Source organism: Hylobates moloch, unplaced genomic scaffold, assembly GCF_009828535.3.
Source record: "Hylobates moloch isolate HMO894 unplaced genomic scaffold, HMol_V3 SCAFFOLD_7, whole genome shotgun sequence".
Lineage (NCBI taxonomy): Eukaryota > Metazoa > Chordata > Mammalia > Primates > Hylobatidae > Hylobates > Hylobates moloch.
Window position 1 is genome coordinate 69369591 of NW_026652282.1, and position 16115 is coordinate 69385705.

Sequence of the window (16115 nt, forward strand, 5' to 3'; positions counted from 1 at the left end):
CTTTCCCCTCTGAGTCCAAATGTAATTGGAGGGAAATATCTTGTGACAAATTCACATGGGAAAATGCTCTCAATACATTTTTAAGAGAAAAAGCAGGACACATATCTGCATATTCAGCACAATTCCAGTTTTGTAAATATATATTTGAGAACATAATATGTGGAAGAAATGACTGGAATGAAATATTCTAAAATGTAATAATGATTCTTACTGGGTGATGGGATTACAAGTGGTTCTGTTTTTTAATATATTTTCTGCATTTTATAAAATTTCTGCAATGAACATTTATTACTTTTATAAAGAAATATAAATAAACATGTGAAACTTCTTTAATTTCATTTGATGTAAAAAATATCATTCAATCTTATGGACATACTCATCCATTGACTTGTCTTTTAATAGATTTGCAATGATGCTCATTCACTTATCTAAAATAAAATGATTTCACCATCTTAAGTCAATAATTTTGCAGATCTGAGAAAGGCTTCAGTCATTTGAGATGCACATTTGTATGTGATTCACTCCTTGCAATGTTCTTGAAAATTTACCAACTGGGAAGAAAAACTGCTGTTATGCTATTTAAAACATACCACTTGCCCTTTCTTATTCCTTCCCCACTAGTTAGGTAACATGAAAAGTTTTAATTGGTAAAAGGCTTTGACAAGACATGGACATATTTCACACAAATTAAAAGCATGCTCAAGTAGTTTTGAAGAGAACCAGGAAAAGTTAGATGCAACATCTCCACATTAAAATAAAACAAACAAACAAAAAAACCTCTTGTAAAAATAACACTTTGTTATACTGTGGCAATTTACTTGCTGATGTTACCATTTAAATATAATATCCTGGACATATTTGCTGTCTATTACAAAATATTCACTTTATTCCATTGGTATTGGAGTTAAGTAAAGTCAGTTAAGGACGGTACACATGTCAGCTTGGAAATCAACTCAGTTTTCACATGAGCACTCCATTTTCTCCCTTCTTTGACACCCAACACCTTATTATTCTCTTGATTTTTCATTTTATCAGAACCGTATTTTGGGGAGAAAATAATCCACTTTAAAAGGGAAAAGTGCTTACAACACAAAGGCTTATAAAAATAAATATCAAAATAAAGAAATAGATGTCTATTAGTTGGAAATCATTTATTGCCTCTATAAAAGTTTAAATAAAAACTACAAAAATTCACATTACAGTCTGATGTGGTTTTAAGGTGACAGTATATTTCAGAGGTAGTACTAGTAAAATGGGATGCAGGATTGCTAAAATTAATTACTTAACAAGTTAATGCAAAATAAAATTTCAATGTGGAGCAATATACACTCAGTATGTATTTTAATGAAACAATTTTAATTATATTTGCATGAAAATATCACTTTACTCTTTTTTCCCCCTAGCAAATCTGCTCTTAATCAAAGTTTGTTTTCAGCAATGGTGTGTTGACTGTAGGTTCACAAATTAGTAGCCTCCTTGATTATAGCATTACAGAGCATAGCTTGGTGAAGAGCATGATACAGTGCTGTCTGCCAAGGAAAATACCAACTTCAAAGAGAAATCTACCCATTTACCTAACATTTAGATACAGTGGTACTGATAACTCCCTTAAAAAGCTAACCTATCACATGTTTGCATGTTTAAGAGCTGAATGAAAATCTAATATATTAAAAAAGTAGACAATATTTCTGGAATAACACAACTGTAATACGGAAGAAGGGCAGGAGTTAAAGTTTTCAGAATGTCTTTTAAAAATGATCACAAAATATTTGTCTGAAATGAAGAAACTATCCCTTGGAAATGGGCTGAATCTGATTCCCACCACTCCCACCAAAAAAGGCAACAAAGTCAATTTTAGAGCCCAGAATTATTTTAAATTAACCACTCATGTTTTCTCCTACAAACTTACAGACTGCTGAATATGAAAGTGCCTCACAATAGATGTTGCTGTCTTTGGAGAAATGGCTTCTTTGACATCTTTTGAGGTCTTGGTCGAATAAAGAGTACAGGGTATAATTGGGTCTCAACCTTTTCTTCCCCAACAATAAGAAACATTTCTATCACATGCTTGCAATGGCAATACAAAAATCCTGCTGTTGATAACTGACCTTACGACAAAACATCCCCAGTTTGCATGAAGAGGCCAATTTTCTTTTAAGGTTTTCTTTGCATGTGCTAATTTTCCTATTCTCCAGAGCAATTGCAATTCTCATTTTCTTGTGAATAAGTTTAGCTTGGCTGAAAAGACAAAAATACCTTCCTTTTTTTTCATATGTATACATTTTGGAAGGTATGTGCTCTTACATACACATTTCTGGCTTAAAAACTGCTTGGCTATTCTAAGCTTAAAGCAGACATAGAAATGTAGTTGAAAGAAAAAAAGAAGGTTTTTTTGTTTGTTTGTTTTTGTTTTGTTTTGTTTTGTTTTTTGTTTTTTTCCACATTGGCTTCTGTCTCCTTGAGAGAGCCTTCAGATAGTAAGGTCTGTTTTAATACTCTCAAAGCCCTAAAGAAAGAAACACTAGTCAGTTAATTTTTATCCCCAGCCATGAAGATGTCCACAAGAGTAATTATAAGCTGATAATTTTTCCTGCTCTAACATATCTCAAAACCAACTCCTATCTACATACGCAAAAAATATACTTTCTTCATAACAACTTTTCAAAGCTTGACCTTGACATCTTTTTCAAAATCTACCATGCATAATTTCAATCTGGCAATTATGATTCTTTTTCTATAGATAGAGGTATTTCCTTCGGTTCCTGCTACAGAATAGCCACATTTCATTTTAGAAGTGTTTTAATTCCAATGATGGTGAAGAAAAATATTCTGATGCTGAAACACAAATTTCAAGACAAAAGGAGTTCTAAATGTATTGGTATGATTTATATAGTTTCTATTTTGATGAAACTTTAAACAGAGATAAAAAGATCATCTATGCTTTCTCTCAAAATTGTAGACTAGGAATCCTTCTAAGAATCACACCTAGCAGAACCTTAAATCTATTAAAAATTCTACTTAAATATGGTTTATTAATATCATAGAAGATGTTAACAAGAAATAATTATTTGTCAAGTTTACAGCTTGCTGAGAAATCCAATGTCCAGCACAGTGTCTTCTCTATAGCAGGAGCTCAACAAGTATTTTTCGATTTAGTGACTAATGGCTGATGTGTGACAAATAAAATCTATAGTGTTAAAAGCTATAGGAGAGAATATACCTATACTTAATTTGCAATGAGAACCAAATAAGAAGGGGCTTAAATTGAAGCAGAAGTAATTATATTTGAAAGATAAACTCAATGACTATGAAGCAGACCCTAGGAGAGACTTGAAGACCTGGAATTTGTTCATGCTACTTAAGAAGTGGTTTCTAACTTCGTTGTATATGGGGGCGACTCTTCATCTCATGGAGGAATTGGTGTGACGGGTACATTTAATCATAATATCTGAGGTTCTGTTACTCTGTGCTGCTTTCTCTGAATGGAATTTGACTTGTCAGCAAGAAAAACTAAATATTGTTTGCAAAACTCCGTATGGCTCAAGGAAGCATATCTGAACACTGAAATATTCCTACTAACAAAGGGACCATATCAGTAGTATGGCAGCAATATAAACAAATAAGTGACAAAATGAAAGACTATCAGTGGGACCTTACCTATTTTTGTGTGTGGGAGGATGGGACACTTCAAGGGTAAAGACATTTATGACTGCCTTTCTGTGTTCATAAGTTAGTATTAGTAAATTTCAAGATCAAATTTGGCTCTAATTACAAGTTTTTAAAAATATCTGAATACCTACTAGGTACCAACAAAAATTAAAAACAAATTGGAAACAGAAACTTGATGACTGAAACAGCCATCCAGCTACTTCATTAATCTTTTAGGTATAGATAGTAATTTAACCATGCAACACAATTGCACACTGCCAAGTCACAAATATATGACACTGTGGGCTTAGGGAGAAACTGACATTTTTTCTTCTTTGGGTCTTGGTAATACCATCTGGTACTCCAGAAAGGAAGAACTGCAAAGAACAGTCTACAGTGTGTTGCCATCTGGTACCTACTAATAGAAAACTGGGTAGCTTGCCCATTTTAGGTGTGTACTCATAGAATAGTATTCACGGAATTCAAAAGACTGTGATTTACAACCAAAGTAGTATAACTCTTTTTGAATACTATCCTTGGCTGATGGCTCTGTACAGGCCTCATATGGAAATGAGGTAAATTTTGTGGCAAAGCTGAATGACTAAATTTTTAAAAAATCTCAGCAGCTTACCTTGACTTCCTGTTTCATAACATGTAAGAACTAAAAAAGAATTATAAAGATGGTGATAAATTTAAAATATTTGTGTAACGCTTCATCTAACTCAGTTATACAAATTTACTACTGGAATGTCAATCGTATCAATACTTGTCATTTGTAGTAATGAAGAATCCCCATCAAGACTAATTTTGACAACATTTTGTTTCTGTACAATTCGTAATTTATTTGACTTCATGTTGGTTAAATTACCTTTCCATTGTGCTTCCCCATCCCCACACAAATATTTGGGTTAGATAATAGAAGAACACCAGCAATTTACAATTACATACCTGTAATCATTTCAATTTTCAATCATTAGTTTAAGTCGAATTCTCATAGGGGTTAAAAACTAAATCAGAGAACTCATTAAATAATGAGTTAAATAATTTTTTAAAGTTTTGTTTTAAATGTTCAGTCCACTTTCCTGAGAAAAAGTGTATGTGGATGATAGGAAAAGGAGAGAAGAAGAAAGAAGATGTAATGGCTACAAAAACAAGACTAATCAAGCTGTAGCAACTTGATAAGCAATGCTGAAATGTCTTTAGTTATTTTCTCTCTGGTTAGAAATTAGACATAATGAATTTCAGGGTTAAACTGCTGAAACAGTTTTTTTCCAGAGTTCCATCAGTTAAAAAAATACTCTCTCAAACAATGCTTTTAAATTTCACCTACATTTTTTTTGCACTGTAGCCACTATATCTCGTACATTCTTCACAGAATATGTCCATTTCAACAATGTGTTTTCCCAACTAAAGAATACCAGGGCAACAGAATGCAGTTATCTTGAAATGCACACCTGTTACGAAGCCAAAAGGCTGTATCATATATTCCCTCCAACTGAAATCACAAACTTTCTGAGACATTTTTCTCTGACAAAGAAGATACACTGAATGAGGTATCATCAGGCTCCAGCGAGGCATGATTGAAATCCATTTCTTCTAATTCAGGAGGTAAATCTGACAGCAGTGCCTGAATAAAAAAAATAATAATATTTTTGGATTAGTATGTGGATAGACTGTTTTCCAATTTTATGTTAATAGTTGTAGTCCTCTCATGGTGAATTATCCTTATGGATTTAAAGAATAATTTATATTTCAGGATCTTAGACAATACCTTACCTAAAAGAAAAAGTCTTCATACATTATTCAGAAAGTAACAAAATTCTAGATGTTGAAAGTGTGAATTGTGTAGAGTGGAACCTGTACAAAGAGGATATTAGGAGGGAAATGAGCAACTCTTCTGAACCAAGAGCTTTGAAGTGTTTGAGGTTAGTGATTTTCATACCAATTTTGGGTGTGCATTGATCACTGTTTAAGGGATTTAAAATTGCGTTCTTTGTTAAAATATTCATGCCAGTTATGCTGTCCTTTGTAGAAGACTGTATTTAACAAAAGACTATTTTGTTCTTCAGTGGGAGAAAGAACTTAGTAGTTAGGAAAAACCTTCAGCTATTTTACTTTAGACTAAATTTTAACAACTTGAAAAAACCAAGTAATTTTATTTTTTCTTTCCTAAGCTATGTTCATACCTACAGACGGCCAAGCACCCACCAGGGCACAGCTGAATCAGTGGATCTATCTGTAGTAATGATGTATCTGGAGGGCTACTCATTTCTCTGCTTGAATAATAAGGATAATCCAATAATGATGAACTAAGCTTTGTCATGGTCTAATTGTTTTATCTGAAGTTGTAGAACATGCACCCATACTAAAGAAATAAATGATTAATCAAGTTTCACGCAGCTGACAATGCTAATGTTCACTTCACCATGAGGAATTTTGAACTTAATGATTGATTTGCTGCTTCCAATACTAAGAATAATGTAGCATATCTTGCAATTTTTAGAGAGTATTACTTGTAATGTGGGCTTTGGGTGCAGTGGTAAATAAGGATCAAGGGAACAGGAACAAATAAAAGCTTGTCACTAGCCAATTAAGGAACAGAAAGGGCATGTTGGAGAATATATGAAATCCACTGTTGAAATAAGACAGTAGGCACTCATTCTCTTTATTAAAATAAGTGGCAGCTGCAAATGCTATACTTCTTGCCTTGTAGCACAGGGGCAAGATCAAAACATTCTCATTTTTATCAGGCTATGTAAGGGAAGACTAACCCCTATCTGGCAGACTAGCTGTTATTATTTATTTTATAAAATTGAATTTCTCATTAATTTATTGCTGGAACTGAGAGTATATACAAAGTAAACTAACTTAAAGGTAATGCATGCTTTCTAAGTGGCTAGATTGCAGTAACAGGATACGGAGCCATTTTCTCCTAGAAAAGTGTTTTACCACTAACCCAGTCCCAGTGCAATGGGGTCTTTTCTGACATTGGCTGATCAGTCTATATGAAATACATCACTGGATTTAACTCAATTTGCAATTTTGAAGATGCCATATTAAAGAGGAGAAAGTGTTCAAATTAACATTCACTGAACATGTTCTTAGAGTCAGAAAGTCAAGAGAATAAGATTTCCTGATATTCTAATTTCTAATTTCTAGTGGGGAGATTACAAATCAAAGAAGCATTATTATTTCTTTGTTACTGCATTATAAGTAGTTGACTGAGTAAAATGACTGCAGTAAAAAAATACAAAAAATTTAATATCTGAGGCAGCATAGGGCACAACTAATACATGTGGTCCACTTTAAAATTCTTCTTTCAATATCTTACTAGATTTGCACCTGAAAAAATCTTTGGATTTTAACAATTGTTGGAACTGCCTTTTTCACAGATACTAAGGTGAATACAATTAACTTTCTTTATTACAAATGTTTCATAAATGACAACTATCCTCAGGGTCTGACCTACTGTCATTTTTCCCAAGAGATTAAAGCATTTTCCATATGTTCAGATCCATAACACTTACTCTAGACCCTATGGTATGAATATCAAGTTCTGTAGTGTTAATCATTCTTATCCCACTTGCAAAGTGGAGAAATTGAAGTTCAAGAAAGGCAAGTGATCTGGCTAGGAGCACACAGTGAATTATCAGGGGAAGCAAGACCATAGCAAATGACTAAGTATAATGCTGAAAATATTACTTTGATTTTAAAGTGGCTATTGATTTAAACAACAACAACAACAAAATCGTTGGGTAATCTAGTGTTTCAGTCAGGGAGTATTACATTTTGTAAACCCTGGACTATTTCAATGGTCCAAAATATTCTGTGGCCCACACATCTCACTCAAATTACACAAATCAAGATTAATGGAAGAAAACTGAAGATTTTTTTTAAAATTAAAAACCAGTGACATGTGGTTGTCTTTTATTAGGTAGAATAAAAATTAACTCCTTCCAGAAATAAACCTATAAATATTTCATGATGTAAAGATCAGTAGTTTAAGCAATTGCCTAGATAACTTTTTTGGACTACTATTCGTGTCTTCTATATTTTGTGACCATATTCTGAGATTCATTATACTGATTCTTAATTATACAAATTAGTAGTTTCTATTTGGTGCTGATTATACTAGCTATGAAGTTCACTACAATTTTTGAATCATGTTCTCTTTCAGCCAACTTTTGTCCATATACTAATTTATTAGTCTTTAATCAGAGGGAAAGAAGAGGAAGAGAAAAATAAAAATGCACATTAATTACATTTGTTATTGGTCTTGGGAAAAGAACCAAACCAGGAATGGGGTTAGAATTAGAAAATAAAATGGGGTCTGTGTACTATTCCTAGATGTCAAGAGACACAGAAACTTGCTAGTTAATTGGCCATATAACTCTCAATTCACAACCATGCTATGACTTTCAAAACAAGAGCCACACTTCAAGTTATTCCTCTGCTTGTACCTAATTTTGTTTATTCACAGTTATTTAAAACTTACAGTACTCTTGGGACCATGTTCAAAACTGCCTCCCCTATTCATTTAAAATCTGCATTTTAGGTTTCTAAAAAATTAACACATTTTCAGTATGTCGTGGAATATACATAACTCACATAATAAACCAATATGCTTAAATTAAGCTGGCAAAGGTAAATGAAAGCTACTGTCTTGAGATGTCTGTGTGCGTGACAGGGTACACAGGGAGTAAAATTCATAAAACTTGACACATAATATACATGCTGGTTTGAGCCTCATGAGTAAATTGATTAGTTTCAATTTTGTGGTTCAGCACTTCAGTAAAATATATAAAGGCTATTTCTTGGGAAAAAAGGGAGGCATATGGGATGCTATGGCTTTAATCTTTTTCCTTAGGGATGTCTGAGATGGGCTATATACATGCTGTCTTTCTTTGATATAAGAGATGAATATTTATACTCCTGGCATTCCTCGATGAATAAAAACCTCTGAGACTGTTTCCTAAACAAGGGTTACCTGTGTCTCACACTACTCCTATAGAACTGTGACAAGGAATCAGCATAATGACATGTAGCTCAAATGAAAATTTGGTATAATTTAATATTAAATGGTACATTCATTATAATTCTATAGTTTTTAGCAGGCTTAACAAATTATGATTTAGATTTCACATGAATGTATGAGACACAAAATGTAATTTGGGAGGAACTGGTAAACAAAAACCCGTATCAACATGCAAAAGACAATACATTTCATCTTTGGAGTCAAAAATTCAGATACTTAAATTGGGAAAAGTAAGTGACACACTGTGGAAACAGAGAATTTCACGAAGTAATTTCATATTTTCTCAGTGATGAGCAACACATTACAGAATAGAAGATGTCCAAACATCTGTGAACTGTAGTGGAGGTTGACAAGAAATTAAGATCCAGAAGAGAGGCAAAGAAATGCTTTAACTCTTTCATTCACAAAAGGTCCCAAAATATGTGCCTCTCCAGTTACGGTAGCCTAGCTCTATCAACATTTTCAGAAATTTCTTTGAAATTAATTTTAAAATTATTTTCCTCACCTGAAGACGAACCTGAATTTAAAAGCATGCTAATCAATTATTTTGATTTTCCACTGAAGGAGCACACAAAATCTGAGCACCTATTCTCAAGAAAACTGTTTTGCAAAGGTCATGAATTAACAAATATTTCCTCCATGCCAAGCAGAAATGAAGTATAAAAATGAAAACATATGAAGAACCCAAGTGTGACATACCATTTTTTGACTTGATACATTGCAGCTTACTAGTCTTTCCTGGGACCTACCTGCTGTTGTTCCTTATCGTCAGCTTTCATTGCTAATATCAAGTTTCTAACAAAAGTCTGAAGTTTAAAGTACTTTTGCTTTTGAATCTCTAGCTCATTTTCAATGAATTTGACTTCTTCATTCTGAAAGAGAAAATATCAAATGATACAATTACCTTATGTAAACCTAGGACGGTACATGTTTGATGCACAATAAAATTCTAAAAAACCATCAAATTAGAAGGACAATAAAGAAAACAAAATGTTAACATAAAGGAATACAAAGCATGGAAGAAAATGATCCTGTTAGTCACAGGCTGCCTTTTAAGCAAATCACTAATAGAAAACAATTTATAAAATCAAAAACCAATCCAATAAGTTCCGGTAAGAGAAAAACCAAAAAACAGCTCCCTTCTTGGAAAGACCCCTCCTATTTCAAGCCCAATTGGCATTCAGATTAAGATTAAGAATAGAGGCTGGGTGCATGGCTCACACCTGTAATCCCAGCACTTTGGGAGGCCAAAGCGGGTGGATCACCTTAGGTCAGGAGTTTGAGACCAGCCTGGCCAACATGGTGAAACCCCGTCTCTACTAAGTCTCGTAGTAGGGCATGGTGGTGGTGTGTGCTGTAGTCCAAGCTTCTCGGGAGAGCTGAGGCAGAAGAATCCCTGGAGACTGAGCCTTGGAGGCGGGCAGGGGTTGCAGTGAGAGCGGGAGGCCGGTACTCCTTGCCTCCAGCCTGGGCAACAGGTGAAGACAGCCTCAAAAAAAAAAGATTAGGAATAGATAGAGTCCAATTAACCCAAAGAGCAATAGCAGACACAGTAATGTTGAATTTGCCATTCAGAAAGCTAACTACTCAGAACTTAAATGGTTAATTTGCACCAAGAAGAGCCTGAAATTACTAAGATTGTCTTAAGTTCTTTGCTGAGCCTCCACAGATTAAGTAGGAGTCTGTTATTCCAAGAAATCTGAAAATTTACCACTGTGTAAGAATCAGTTACTCTTTACTAGTTTTGCTAGCTGTATAGGTAAAACAACTGGACTAATATTTGGGAGTATTCTAGTGCCAGGTCTACTGATAACTGTAAACTTGGGTGGGAGACTCTCTTTACTCCTCAGTAAAATGGTTATTACACTGGTAATCCCTGACAGTTCTAGCTTTGAGGACTATAACACTCAAATAAGATAATGGCCATGAAAGTGCTCTGAATAGATTTCCTATGAAAGCCACAGTAATCAAGAAAGGATGGTATTGCATAAGGGTAGACATATCAACCAATGGAAAAAAATAGAGAGACCAAAAATAAATCCACACAAAAACGGTCGATTGATTTTCAACAAAGGTGCTGAGGTCACCCAATAGATAAAGAAAGTATTGTCTTTCAACAAACAGTGGTCAAACAAATGTAAATCCACATGCAAAAAAAAAATCATCAGCCCTTACCTCACATCACAGACAAAATGTAACAAGACATGGATCATAGACCTAAAACTAAAACGCATAATAAAACTGAAACTTTTAGAGGAAAACAGAGGAGAAAATCTTTGTTACCTTGGGTTAGGCAAAAAGTTTCTTAAATAGAACACAAAAATTATGGAACTTAAAAAAAAGAAAACTTTTATTTTAATTTATTTAGTTTAATCAATTTTATTTATTTATTTTTTATTTAGAGACAGGGACTTGCTCTGTTGCCCATACTGGAGTGCAGTGGTACAATCATAGCTCACTGCCACCTTGAACTACTGTGCTCAAGGGATCCTCTCACCTCAATAGCTAGACTACAGGTATGCACCACCATCCGTGGCTAATTATTTTTTAACTTTTTTGTACAAATGGGGTCTCCTTATTTTGCCCAGGCTGGTCTTGAACTCCTGGTCTCAAGCGATCCTCCCACATCAGTCTCCCAAAGTGTTGGTATTACAGGGATGCATTATTGTGCCTAGCCTCAAGAAAGACCTATTTTATAAAATGAGGTCAGGAGTTTTAAACCAGCCTGGGCAGCATAGCAAAACCTATATATATATATATATATATATATAGCCTGACATGGTATGGTGTGGTGGCATGCAGCTATAGTCCCAGCTATTCAGGAGGCTGAAGCAAGAGGACTGCTTGAACCCAAGAGTTTGAGGTTTCAGTGAGCCATGATCGTACCACTGCACTTCAGCCTGGGTGACAGTGAGACCCTATGTCAACAAACAAAACAATACAAAAAACAACTTTGCTCTTTAAAATATATTGTAAAGAAAATAAAAATAAAACCACATATTGGGAGAAAATATTTTCAAACCATACATCTGACAAAGGACTTGGATTCAGAATACATAAAGAAATGTTACAACTCAATTATGAGATGAGCAACAAAGTAAAAAGCAAAATATTTGAACACACTCTTCATCAAATAAGGTATTTGAATGACCAATAAGCACATCAAAATATGCTTAATATCATTTGTCCTTAAAGAAATACAGGTTAAAACCGCAAAGAGATACTACTACTGACATATTATAATAGTTAAAGTTAAAGAGATTGACAATATCAAGTGCTGACAAGAATGTGGAGCAATTAGAAGTCTCATACATGTTGACAAAAGGTGTCAACCTCTATAAAATCCTTGAAGAGATTGATTCTGAGCCAAATATGAGTGACCGATGGCCTGTAACACAACCCTCAGGAGATCTTGAGAAATGTGCCTAAGGTGGTTGGGCCACCACTTGATTTTATACATTTTAGAAAGACACAAGGCATAAATCTATATTTGTAAGTTGTACATTGGTTTGGTTCAGAAAGGAGGGATAACTGGAAGCAGAGGCTTCCAGGTCAAACACAGATTCAAAGATTTTCTGATTGGAAATTGCTTGAAAGAGTTATCAACAGAAAGGAACGTCTGAGTTATGATTAGGGGTTGTGGAGACCAAGGTTTTATCTTGCAGATGAAGGCTCCAGGTAGTAGGCTTCAGAGAGAATAGATTGTAAGTGTTTTTATCAGACTTAAAGAATCTGTTTTATCAGTAATTCCAAACGGGAGGAAGATATAATGAGGCATGGCCAGCTCACCCTTCCTATCATGGCCTGAACTAATTTTTCAGGTTAACTTTGGAATGCCCTTGGCCAAGATTGGGGGTTCATTCAGATGGTTGAGGGACTTACAATTTTATTTTTGGTTTATTAATACATACATTATTGGTGAAAGTGTAAAATGGTACAGCTACTTTGGAAAATATTTTGGCAGTTTCTTATGAAATTCAACATAACCTTTCTTAATGTAAGACTCAGCAATCCTACTCTGAGGTATTTACCCAAGATAAATGAAAACACATGTCATAAAAAGACTTATACATCAATATTCACAGCAGGTTTATTTATAATAGTCCCAAACCAGAAGCAGTTCAAGACTTCATTAGCAGGTGAACAAACAAATTATGGTGGTGTTTACACAACTATGTCCACCTGTCAAAACTCATTTAACTGTATACTTAAGAAGATGAATTTTATTGTATGAAAATTATACATCAATTAACCTGATTAAAAATAAAGTCTATCCCAAAGGGGGGAAATAAAACCTCTTCCTTCTGTCTAACTGACACTTTGTATCCTCTGACCCTCATTCCCTTATTTCCCAACCTCTCACAAGCCCTTGGTAACCACCATTCTACCCTCTGCTTGTTTGAATTTGATTGTTTTTGATTGCGCACATTAAGTGAGAACGTGGTGGGAGTCATTTTGTTCCTGGCTTATTTCATTTAGCATAATGTTCTCCAATTCTCTCCATGTTTTTTCAAACAACGAAGTATTTTTTATATGCTGAATTGTATGAATGGTGAATATGGTAAATAATGATAATATATTGTATATTTCAAAATCACTATGAGAAAATTTGAAATGTTTTCACCACAAAATATGGTATTTGTGGTGGTGGATATGTTATGTAGTTTGATTTAATTAATCCACTTTGTATTCATAAATCATAACAGCATTTTGTACCCTATAAATATACACAAGTCTTACTTGTCAGTTTACAATTAAAAAGTAAAAATTATTCTAAAAAAATATCAGCCAGTTACCATGTCAAAAAACATGAAAGTAGGCTATGACTATTCTTTGCATCTGGCAAACTGGTCTCAAATCACAGCAGGACTTTTAATAGCATTTGTTCAAAAAACCAAATTAAAGTGTATTAAAATTAAGTGGTTATATGGATATTTTTGTTGTTTCAATTGAGAGGATGGTGTAGTATTTATCATATTCAATCTATTAACATGTTTACTATATCTTTTATTTTATCAGCTTAGTTAAAAACTTTTTTACCTGAACATGCTCCTGTCATAATATATTTTACTAATTTTAGGCCTTTGCTTTATTAGTATTCATTGTTGGAGCAGTAGTATTAGTAAAGTGCTGACCAGGAAGTCTTTTCTAATACAGGAGATATACGTTATCATTATAGTAGTATCTGGTTTGAATGCACAGTCCTTCTTAGCTGCATTCCAGTGTATTAGGAAACATTGATTCACATTTGCAAAAGTCATGAAGCATCTTTTGGTATGCAGACTTCTAATTCTTCATGCAAATATTTCTCCTCCTTACTGTTTATGCAATGTTTGAAAAATATAAACAGCTTTAAGATAATTTAATATTGCAGACATTTTCTTCACAGAGCTGTTTTGCAAGCCTATTAAATACTTCCTAGATAACAGGCAGTAATTTATGTGTACTTTCAAGATTTTCTAAGTAAATCAATGCTTGTGAGAGGAACTAGTATCATAATATCAGTTACTGAATATCATAAAACAAGATCTATCTTATTTTTATTGTTGTTAAAACCCTACCTACATTTTGAGTAAGCTTTGTTAATTCTTCGTCAAGATGATAGTAAGGAGAACTCCAGTTTCCACATTGACCAGAGCTTTGATCTCTGAGCAAGCTATTAATGGCTGCCAAGTCTGAGGTGCTATTTTATGATGCAGTTACTCCTGCCTCAGGTACTGAGCCCATCAACATGTCTCATAAACATTTTGTGTTATTTAGAATTCCTAAGAACATGGATTTCTAGTGATGTATCTCAGTCAAAAACTCCACTATGACCAATGAGTATTGATGGTTGCATAGTAATAATTATCAAATGTGCCATTGGAAACATTCTCTCAGTTTGCTACATGAAATCTCAAGAATGAGAGACTGTATAATTCAGTTTAGGGGAAAAATACAATGATCCAGCTCCCGATTTTATATAAATGAGTACTTGCATAATAGTTTTAAAATTATTTCCAAAGATAAATTAAGTCATTTGTTCACTCACTAGCAACTACTCTAACTATAGTTATAGTTGAACAGTTATATGACAGGCTCTCAACCAGGTAACACATAGGTGAGTAAAGTAAGTCTCTTCTCACAGGAGGTTTATGATGAATATATCATCATGTGTTGTATAACAACGTTTCAGTCAACAATGTGCCACATATAATGACAGTCATCCCATAAAATTATAATAGAGCTGAAAAATTTCTATCACCTAGTGATGTTGTAGCCATCATAACATCGTAGTACAATGCATTAACTTTTCTATGGCTGGATACACAATACTTACCTTTGTGTTCCAATTGCCTACAGTATTCAATACAGTGACATGCTATACAGGTTTGTAGCCTAGAAGCAATAGGCTATACCATATACCCTAGGTATGTAGTAGGCTATATACATCTAGGTTTGTGTAAGTACACTCTATGATGTTTTGCACAATGACAAAATTGCCTAACAATGCATTTCTCAGAATTTATACCCATCATTAAGCGATGCATAATGGTACTTAAGATATCAACAATGTGGTTTTCATCCCCAAACAAGAAACACTAGTATGTGTATACAACTAGGGTACAACAGTTTCTCTGAAGACAGGTAAATTACTAAACTGGCAGGGCCCCTTTAAAACCAACATCCTGGGGGAGCCAAGATGGCCGAATAGGAACAGCTCCGGTCTCCAGCTCCCAGCCCGAGCGACACAGAAGACTGGTGATTTCTGCATTTCTGCTTGAGGTACCGGTTTCATCTCACTAGGGAGTGCCAAACAGTGGGTGCAGGACAGTCAGTGAAGCGCACTGTGCGCGAGCTGAAGCAGGGCGAGGCACTGCCTCACTCGGGAAGCGCAAGGGGTCAGGGAGTTCCCTTTCCTAGTCAAAGAAAGGGGTAACAGACGGCACCTGGAAAATCGGGTCAGTCCCACCCTCATACTGCGTTTCCCAACGGGCCTGGAAAACGGCACACTAGGAGATTGTATCCCGCACCTGGCTCGGAGGGTCCTATGCCCACGGAGTCTCGCTGATTGCTAGCACAGCAGTCTGAGATCAAGCTGCAAGGCGGCAGCGAGGCTGGGGGAGGGGCGCCCGCCATTACTCAGGCTTGCTTAGGTAAACAAAGCAGCCAGGAAGCTCGAACTGGGTGGAGCCCACCACAGCTCAAGGAGGCCTGTCTGCCTCTGTAGGCTCCACCTCTGGGGGCAGGGCACAGACAAACAAAAAGTCAGCAGGAATCTCCAGAGACTTAAACTTCCCTGTCTGACTGACAGCTTTGAAGAGAGTAGTGGTTCTCCCAGCACGCAGCTGGAGATCTGAGAACGGACAGACTGCCTCCTAAAGTGGGTCCCTCACCCCTGAGCAGCCTAACTGGGAGGCACCCCCCCAGAAGGGAAAGACTGACACCTCAC

The 16115-nt window shown here is 35.1% G+C and overlaps 1 protein-coding gene across 1 annotated transcript in view; it reads right to left on the bottom strand.

The window, feature by feature from the left end:
* Positions 1-4259: 4259 nt before the first annotated feature.
* Positions 4260-16115, bottom strand: part of HDX (highly divergent homeobox) — a 178549-nt gene continuing 166693 nt past the window's right edge. Inside the window, exons 6-7 of the mRNA XM_032756218.2 lie at positions 9433-9555; positions 4260-5275 (exon numbers count right to left, since the gene is read on the bottom strand). Coding sequence (XP_032612109.1) covers positions 5150-5275; positions 9433-9555 — 249 coding nt within the window. The 3' untranslated portion in view covers positions 4260-5149. The remainder of the gene's footprint in view (positions 5276-9432; positions 9556-16115) is intronic.